The sequence below is a fragment of the Clinocottus analis genome, unplaced genomic scaffold (genome assembly GCF_023055335.1).
Source record: "Clinocottus analis isolate CAN_PGR_092001 unplaced genomic scaffold, fCliAna1.0.p SCAF_34, whole genome shotgun sequence".
Lineage (NCBI taxonomy): Eukaryota > Metazoa > Chordata > Actinopteri > Perciformes > Cottidae > Clinocottus > Clinocottus analis.
In genome coordinates, this window is record NW_027176087.1 from 368,672 (window position 1) to 378,671 (window position 10,000).

The window sequence follows — 10,000 nt, forward strand, 5'->3', positions numbered from 1 at the left end:
TGTATAAAGTGAATCAACTGCTGGTCTTTAACATCTTTAAGGTAAGAAACAGACTGAACATGGACCAAAGAAGGAGTGGTTTGTCCCTCACAGGGACCCTTACTACTGAACATGGACCAAAGAAGGAGTGGTTTGTCCCTCACAGGGACCCTTACTACTGAACATGGACCAAAGAAGGAGTGGTTTGTCCCTCACAGGGACCCTTACTACTGAACATGGACCAAAGAAGGAGTGGTTTGTCCCTCACAGGGACCCTTACTACTGAACATGGACCAAAGAAGGAGTGGTTTGACCCTCACAGGGACCCTTACTACTGAACATGGACCAAAGAAGGAGTGGTTTGTCCCTCACAGGGACCCTTACTACTGAACATGGACCAAAGAAGGAGTGGTTTGTCCCTCACAGGGACCCTTACTACTGAACATGGACCAAAGAAGGAGTGGTTTGTCCCTCACAGGGACCCTTACTACTGAACATGGACCAAAGAAGGAGTGGTTTGTCCCTCACAGGGACCCTTACTACTGAACATGGACCAAAGAAGGAGTGGTTTGTCCCTCACAGGGACCCTTACTACTGAACAGTACCTGTTCAGAAAAAGTAAATACAAAATGTTCATAAACTATGAATATATGTTAACTTGTTGCTCCAGAGTGCTGTTATATTGTTCTGATAACATTACTTTAAAATAAAAGCTGCAACACACTAGTTTTTACTTCATTATTGAATTTGGCGCATAATGAGATTAATCGCAATTAATTGCAGAAAAATCATGCGATTAATCAGTTCATTAACTTTGCCCAGACCGAGTATTAACACATGCAGTTGCACCCTGCAGGATGGAGGCGGCGCTGCAGCAGTCGGTGTCCGCCTGAGGCCAGAAACACTCAGGACACTGTTGCTGGTGCTCGCGGCGGTGCACCGAGCGCCTCCACATCTCCATTTGGCCTACTTAAAGAAAGCTTAATTACAAGTATATTCAGTTTCATGGGAAGAAATAAACAGATGAACATTGTGTTGATTACAACGTCGCCAAACCACACAGTTTGAATGATATGCACATTCATTACAAGTGAGATATCACTGGAAGGTTTATCATTTCTGCCTATAGAGATTTATTAATACACTTTTAACATGTTCTAAAACATTATTTTTTAATTAATAGTAATTTGCACATGCATATTGCTTTGCTGTCAGGGTTGTTGTTGCTAACAGTGGCTGTGCTAGCTTTTACACAGCTAATTTCATTTCATTGCTTCATCTGATCCTTTTATCAAACAAAAACAAGAAGTTTATATTTCAGTGGTACATATACAGCATTTTAAGATAAAAGTATGACTTTTTATTTATGAATATGCCACTAATAATGTCTGGCCAATGGGTTCATTTCTGTCCACGGACGACACTACGGGGGGCAGCTGTGGCTCCGCCCGGTCGCCAGGGGATCGCAGTATGACCCCCGGCTCCGCTCCCCATGTCCATGAGTCCTTGGGCAAGACACTGAACCCACATGTGACTGCACATGAAACTCTCCTTAAACATGAGGTTGTTTGTTTTTCTAACACAGCCTCTGGTTTGATGATGTGGACCTCCCACCACAGGGGGCGCAAGGCCTCTCCTGTGTCATGTGGAGGGGCTTTGGGGGGCAGGTGCTGCTTGTTTGGAGCAAGCGAATCATTTTTTGACTGTTTTAGGTGACACTGCTGTACCAAAGAGAGGCAAATGTTTATGGTTTATTTTATGATTTGAATAGATGTGACTAAGTTCTGCCGATGAGATTATTATTTTGTTTTGTAAGAATAAACATGATGGAAGATACAAATGGACATTGTCATTAATTAAACATGTCAGGACCGACATCCAGAGCCTCAGGGTTGAGGAGGCACTGCAGTCCCGTTGGAGGTCATCACCTCGCTGACAGAGGAACCTTCCTCTCTGTTTGTCTCTGCAGGCCAGCCCATCGCCGCCCGGCTGGATGCGGGCTGGTGGGCCTATAAGGACGTCGTCCAAGGCAGCTTTGTTCCAGGTAATGGTGACATAGTCAGCAATATTTGTAAATGCTAACTTCCTGGTCAGAAAATCTTGATTTAAACTAGTGCCATTATATATTACAATAAAACCTATTATTGTTGAGTAAAATCTGTATCATATGATCCCAGCACGTGTCCCATAGAGGGAGTGTAGGTGAGTCCTGCTCTGTGAATAAAGAGCTTCATGTCCTGTCACTCTCCAGGCGATAACTGGAACATCGATCACCCTGTACTTCAATATTACGTCTCATAAACATTGTTGTAAATCATTCACAGGATACAGACAATGCCAGGTTTCTGAATGTCATGTTTCCAGTTTAGAAATCTTCAGATCCGTTAGCCGGAGAATAACCAGCTGATGAACTCCAACTCTTTTACCAGTTCAACGTGTTGAGTGTTAAAGCTGAGGAGAGTCAGCAGCCAGAGAGATGGAGCTCTGGTTCCAGTGAACCATCACCGAGGACTGGAAGCAACGTTCGCCATCACGTTAGTTTAATAAACTGAAGTTAGATGTTTGAATAATTAAGACATTAGTTAAGGTTCAAGACCACCGGTTGCTCCTGGTCAGGTTCAAGACCACCGGTTGCTCCTGGTCAGGTTCAAGACCACCGGTTGCTCCTGGTCACCCCTCTTAACCTCTCTTTCTACCACCAATCCCACCTGACATGCTTGGATGGACAGCAAATAACATTAATCAATTAATTAATCTAATTAACAGCAAACTTGATGAAGTAGTTGAAAGCGGAGGCTATATTTCTATACGTCGTTCAATTCAGTTTTTAATAGCTCAAAATTACAAATGTGCCTCTGAGGGCTTTACATCCTGTACACGTCCAAGCTGCCGGTCTCCTCCACTGTGAACCGTCCCCTGGCTCCATGGCTCCATGGCTCCATGGCCCATGGCTCCATGGCTCCATGGCCCATGGGTCCATGGCTCCATGGCTCCATGGCCCATGGCTCCATGGCTCCATGGCTCCATGGCCCATGGCTCTATTGCTCTATGGCTCTATGGCTCCATGGCTCCATGGCTCTATGGCTCCATGGCTCCATGGCTCCATGGCTCCATGGCCCATGGCTCTATTGCTCTATGGCTCTATGGCTCCATGGCTCCATGGCTCTATGGCTCCATGGCTCCATGGCTCCATGGCCCATGGCTCCATGGCTCCATGGCTCCATGGCTCCATGGCCCATGGGTCCATGGCTCCATGGCTCCATGGCCCATGGCTCTATTGCTCTATGGCTCTATGGCTCCATGGCTCCATGGCTCTATGGCTCCATGGCTCCATGGCCCATGGCTCCATGGCTCCATGGCCCATGGCTCTATGGCTCCATGGCTCTATGGCTCTATGGCTCTATGGCTCCATGGCTCCATGGCTCCATGGCCCATGGCTCCATGGCCCATGGCTCTATGGCTCCATGGCCCATGGCTCCATGGCTCCATGGCTCTATGGCTCTATGGCTCCATGGCGCCATGGCTCTATGGCTTCATGGCCCATGGCTCCATGGCTCTATGGCTCTATGGCTCTATGGCTCCATGGCTCCATGGCTCCATGGCTCTATGGCTCTATGGCTCCATGGCTCCATGGCTCCATGGCTCTATGGCTCCATGGCTCTATGGCTTCATGGCCCATGGCTCCATGGCCCATGGCTCCGTGACCCATGGCTCCATGGCTCCATGGGTCATGGCTCCATGGCCCATGGCTCCATGGCTCCATGGCTCTAAGGCTTCATGGCTCCATGGCCCATGGCTCCATGGTTCCATGGCCCATGGCTTCATGGCCCATGGCTCCATGGCTCTATGGCTCTATGGCTCTATGGCTCCATGGCTCCATGGCTCCATGGCTCTATGGCTCCATGGCTCCATGGCTCCATGGCTCTATGGCTCCATGGCTCTATGGCTTCATGGCCCATGGCTCCATGGCCCATGGCTCCATGGCTCCGTGGCTCCATGGCCCATGGCTCTATGGCTCCATGGCCCATGGCTCCGTGACCCATGGCTCCATGGCTCCATGGGTCATGGCTCCATGGCCCATGGCTCCATGGCTCCATGGCTCTAAGGCTTCATGGCTCCATGGCCCATGGCTCCATGGTTCCATGGCCCATGGCTCCATGGCTCCATGGCCCATGGCTCTATGGCTCCATGGCTCCATGGCCCATGGCTCCATGGTTCCATGGCCCATGGCTCCATGGCTCCATGGCTCTATGGCTCCATGGCTCCATGGCCCATGGCTCTATGGCTCCATGGCTCCATGGCTCTATGGCTCCATGGCTCCATGGCCCATGGCTCTATGGCTCTATGGCTCCATGGCTCCATGGCCCATGGCTCTATGGCTCCATGGCTCCATGGCTCTATGGCTCCATGGCTCCATGGCCCATGGCTCTATGGCTCCATGGCTCCATGGCTCTATGGCTCCATGGCTCCATGGCCCATGGCTCTATGGCTCCATGGCTCCATGGCTCTATGGCTCCATGGCTCCATGGCCCATGGCTCTATGGCTCCATGGCTCCATGGCCCATGGCTCTATGGCTCCATGGCTCCATGGCTCTATGGCTCCATGGCTCCATGGCCCATGGCTCTATGGCTCCATGGCTCCATGGCTCTATGGCTCCATGGCTCCATGGCCCATGGCTCTATGGCTCTATGGCTCCATGGCTCCATGGCCCATGGCTCTATGGCTCCATGGCTCCATGGCTCTATGGCTCCATGGCTCCATGGCCCATGGCTCTATGGCTCCATGGCTCCATGGCTCTATGGCTCCATGGCTCCATGGCCCATGGCTCTATGGCTCCATGGCTCTATGGCTCCATGGCTCCATGGCCCATGGCTCTATGGCTCCATGGCTCCATGGCCCATGGCTCTATGGCTCCATGGCTCCATGGCTCTATGGCTCCATGGCTCCATGGCCCATGGCTCTATGGCTCCATGGCTCCATGGCTCTATGGCTTCATGGCTCCATGGGGACTCAGGGAGGAGCACGGCTCTGTTCCAGAGGTCAGAGGTCAGAGGTGGGTAACAATTAAAGTGTCTTCTTCTGTCAAACTAATAATCACTTCTAAAAAAGAATGAATCTCACCTTTGTGTCGCTTGTCCAAGGAAGTCTTTGTGTCTTTATGGGTTCGTTACTGCGCTGGCTGACAACCACACTGGAGGACCAGTGGATTCATCTTGATATTGATTTGATAATTAGATCCAAGGAGTCTTTGTATTTACACCTGACACAAGTCTTCTTATTTTTTCTGATATCTGGATGCAGATCACATGTCAAACATAGGTTTAAATGTGGTGTGTGTCAGCTGCAGCTAAATCACATCAATGCTGTTGAGTGTCCTCTGTGAGCCTTCCTGTCACTTCTGTGCTTCCAATCAGGAGAGAGCAGTCAGGTACAGAGCATCACTGTGGAAAACCCTTCCACTCAGCTCATGTCTGCCATCATGTGTCTGTCCTGAGAGGTTCCCTCCTCTTCCTCTCTTCTAGTAATGTGTGTACCCTCTTCTTCCTCTCTCCCATCACCGTTCTCTGTACGGTATGTTTCATCAGCTGTGTGCCTGCTTGTCTTCTATCTCATGTAAGCCTCTCCTTATCTGTTCTCTCTCTTCTCCTCCTTCCTCTCCTGCTTGTGGCTGCTCTACTTTTCTCTCGTTTCCTTCACTGTTCCTTCTCATCTGGTCCCCAGCCACCCATCCCCTCTCTCTCTCCCTCCCTCTCTCTCTCTCTCTCTCTCTCTCTCTCTCTCTCTCTCTCTCTCTCTCTCTCCCCCCCCCCCCCCCCCCCTCTTTCTCTCTCTCTCTCTCTCTCTCTCTCTCTCTCTCTCTCTCTCTCTCTCTCTCTCTCTCTCTCTCTCTCTCATCCTCTTCCCTGGCTCTTTTCCCTAGCGTACTCTTCCTTCCAGCCTGAATGCTCCGGAGTTGTTACCATGATTCATTTGAATTTGCTCACGGCTTGAGGAAATCTCAACTGAAACATGGCTGTGTTTGTATACATACATATACATATGTATATGTATATATATACATATATATGTCCCCAGAGTGTCTGCAGACCCCAGAGTGTCAGAAGACAACAGTGTCTCTCTTGTTCTGCAGCTCCATCCATCTGAAACTCCACAGACCTGCTATCACAGCTCAAGCAAACAACACCACGTGTTGTGTTGTTTGCTGCAACAGAAAAGTCTTCATGTAACTTACTTCCATCAGCTGAGAATGTGTTTTATGATTTCCTTTCACTAAAATGTCCTCACAACAATAGGAAAAGAGTAGCATCTTCAACACTGAAGCTCTGGGTGGATCTGAACCAACTGTGACACAACCTACGTTTTACATGTTCATGTGTTTTTAATTACTGTGTATTTACTGTTAACGTTAGCATGCTGCACTGCTAATGTGGCTAGCATTGAGTTTAGGTCCTCATGTATAGTAACATGAGGTAATACAGAGGGGCTGGGTGGCCATTATGTCTCATATGAAGCCATACATAACGACAGCAGGTTGGATGTGAGTGACGGTGAAACTGAGTACTGCAGTTCAGCGACGCAGCTTTGTTAGCTTTGTTAGCACCACGGCGTCTGCTCCGTGCTGCATGCGGCTCTTTTGAGAGGGACATTTTGTTATCCTGTGTTAAAATGGCGGTGGGGAAGCTGGTGGGCTACAGCAGCGTGAAGTCTGCAGCGAGGGTGAACAGAGCTGTGGTCATCTTTTTAGAAAGTATACAAAAAGTCAACACGGTGGTGCAGGAGGGGATCGTGGTGTTTGACACTCACGTACCCGTCTTTCCGCTCAGCACACCGGCAGTGAGGGTCGTAGTGTCAAACGTCCCGCCGTTCATGAAAGATGACATGATAACGGGAGAGCTGTCCAGACATGGGAGAGTCGTCTCTCCAGTAAAGAAACTGTCTTCAGGGTGCAAGTCTCCACTCCTGAAGCACGTAGTGTCTCATAGGAGGCAGCTCTTCATGATCCTCAACAACAGGAATGAAGAGCTGAACCTCCTGTTCACACTGACAGAGGAGACAGGTGGGCTGCAGGAGGAGACAGGTGGGCTGCTAGAGGAGACAGGTGGGCTGCAGGAGGAGACAGGTGGGCTGCTAGAGGAGACAGGTGGGCTGCAGGAGGAGACAGGTGGGCTGCTAGAGGAGACAGGTGGGCTGCTAGAGGAGACAGGTGGGCTGCAGGAGGAGACAGGTGGGCTGCTAGAGGAGACAGGTGGGCTGCTAGAGGAGACAGGTGGGCTGCAGGAGGAGACAGGTGGGCTGCTAGAGGAGACAGGTGGGCTGCAGGAGGAGACAGGTGGGTTGCAGGAGGAGACAGGTGGGTTGCAGGAGGAGACAGGTGGGCTGCAGGAGGAGACAGGTGAGCTGCAGGAGGAGACAGGTGAGCTGCAGGAGGAGACAGGTGGGCTGCAGGAGGAGACAGGTGAGCTGCAGGAGGAGACAGGTGAGCTGCAGGAGGAGACAGGTGGGCTGCAGGAGGAGACAGGTGGGCTGCAGGAGGAGACAGGTGAGCTGCAGGAGGAGACAGGTGAGCTGCAGGAGGAGACAGGTGGGCTGCAGGAGGAGACAGGTGGGCTGCAGGAGGAGACAGGTGGGCTGCTAGAGGAGACAGGTGGGCTGCAGGAGGAGACAGGTGGGCTGCAGGAGGAGACAGGTGGGCTGCAGGAGGAGACAGGTGGGCTGCAGGAGGAGACAGGTGAGCTGCAGGAGGAGACAGGTGAGCTGCAGGAGGAGACAGGTGGGCTGCAGGAGGAGACAGGTGGGCTGCAGGAGGAGACAGGTGGGCTGCAGGAGGAGACAGGTGGGCTGCAGGAGGAGACAGGTGGGCTGCAGGAGGAGACAGGTGGGTTGCAGGAGGAGACAGGTGGGCTGCAGGAGGAGACAGGTGAGCTGCAGGAGGAGACAGGTGAGCTGCAGGAGGAGACAGGTGGGCTGCAGGAGGAGACAGGTGAGCTGCAGGAGGAGACAGGTGAGCTGCAGGAGGAGACAGGTGGGCTGCAGGAGGAGACAGGTGGGCTGCAGGAGGAGACAGGTGAGCTGCAGGAGGAGACAGGTGAGCTGCAGGAGGAGACAGGTGGGCTGCAGGAGGAGACAGGTGGGCTGCAGGAGGAGACAGGTGGGCTGCTAGAGGAGACAGGTGGGCTGCAGGAGGAGACAGGTGGGCTGCAGGAGGAGACAGGTGGGCTGCAGGAGGAGACAGGTGGGCTGCAGGAGGAGACAGGTGAGCTGCAGGAGGAGACAGGTGAGCTGCAGGAGGAGACAGGTGGGCTGCAGGAGGAGACAGGTGGGCTGCAGGAGGAGACAGGTGGGCTGCAGGAGGAGACAGGTGAGCTGCTAGAGGAGACAGGTGGGCTGCAGGAGGAGACAGGTGGGCTGCAGGAGGAGACAGGTGGGCTGCTAGAGGAGACAGGTGGGCTGCAGGAGGAGACAGGTGGGCTGCAGGAGGAGACAGGTGGGCTGCAGGAGGAGACAGGTGGGCTGCAGGAGGAGACAGGTGGGCTGCTAGAGGAGACAGGTGGGCTGCAGGAGGAGACAGGTGGGCTGCAGGAGGAGACAGGTGGGCTGCAGGTGGAAGACGAGGAGGCAGCGGGGGCCCAGGTGTGTACGGGGGGCCCAGGTGTGTACGGGGGGCCCAGGTGTGTACGGGGGGACAGGTGGAGACAGGTGGGATACAGAAAATAGTGAAAGAAAAAGAAAAGTGTGGGAGTGTAAAAGTGGTGGAGGCAGTCGGGGTGACGGGCAGTGAGGTAGACATGGAGGAGGATGAGGAGGCGATGAAGGCCCCTCAGCTGGAGAGGAAGACGAGGAGTACGGGAAACCCACAGGCCAAAGAAGTGACAGTTAGCACACGGAGGGGAAGCCGAGCAGCAGCAGAGGAAGAGTCCAGCAGGGAGGAGGCCTCTGCTGCCGGCAGCCAGTCAGAGCTCTGGTGAACACAGCGTGAGGAGAATCAAAGACTTCCTACACTGAAGGAACAATGAACCTGCAACAAGTTACTTCTCTGATCAGGAGAAGTTCTACGATGTTTTAAAGACACATTTGAGCAAAAAGACCAAAAGCTTCACGATGGGGGAAGTCCTCAAAATGAAGGAGCTGATTGGAGGAAACGTAGCAGTGAATCCAGGGTATGTTGTGGATGAGGAACTCTAAAGGCTCCACAGAGATGAACGCTGGTCCATGGAGCTGTCTGGACATCCAGGGCAGACCAGGCTGAGCCCCTCCAGAACCACCTCTCTTCTGGGCTCGGGCTGGAGTCCATCCAGCAGAGCAGGAGGATCCTGAGCAGAGGGGCGGAGAGACTGAAGGAGGACGAGGTCAAGATGCCACAGGAGGAGGAGGAGGAGGTGAAGATGCTACAGGACGAGGAGGAGGAGGTGAAGATGCTACAGGAGGAGGAGGAGGAGGTGAAGATACTACAGGACGAGGAGGAGGAGGTGAAGATGCTACAGGATGAGGAGGAGGAGGTGAAGATACTACAGGAGGAGGAGGTGAAGATGCTACAGGATGAGGAGGAGGAGGTGAAGATACTACAGGACGAGGAGGAGGAGGTGAAGATGCTACAGGACGAGGAGGAGGAGGTGAAGATGCTACAGGACGAGGAGGAGGAGGTGAAGATGCTACAGGAGGAGGAGGAGGTGAAGATGCTACAGGATGAGGAGGAGGAGGTGAAGATACTACAGGACGAGGAGGAGGAGGTGAAGATGCTACAGGATGAGGAGGAGGAGGTGAAGATGCTACAGGAAGAGGAGGAGGAGGAAGAGGAGAGGAGGCTGCTGACTCTACAGATCCTTTTCTCCGGATCAGGATTAATGCTGAAGCTGGACGGGGCCTCAGGGCCGCGATTAAAGGGACAGAGGACTCATGGAGCGCCACACGGTGGACGGGGCAAATGAACACAACATGTGTACATGTGTGTGTTTGTGATTTGTTTAGTTTTGTCATAACTAGGATGTTCGTTTTGTTTTAAGTAAAATAAAGGTTTTCTTT

General features: G+C 52.5%; 1 protein-coding gene across 2 annotated transcripts in view; it reads left to right on the forward strand.

Annotated features, from left to right (window-relative positions):
• The window catches only part of LOC137799070 (carbonic anhydrase-related protein 10-like), a 49,650-nt gene that overhangs the window by 1,782 nt on the left and 37,868 nt on the right, over positions 1-10,000 (forward strand). For both annotated transcript variants that reach the window (XM_068596160.1, XM_068596161.1), the window contains exon 2: positions 1,949-2,023. In XM_068596160.1, the coding sequence (XP_068452261.1) occupies positions 1,949-2,023 (75 nt within the window). The remainder of the gene's footprint in view (positions 1-1,948; positions 2,024-10,000) is intronic.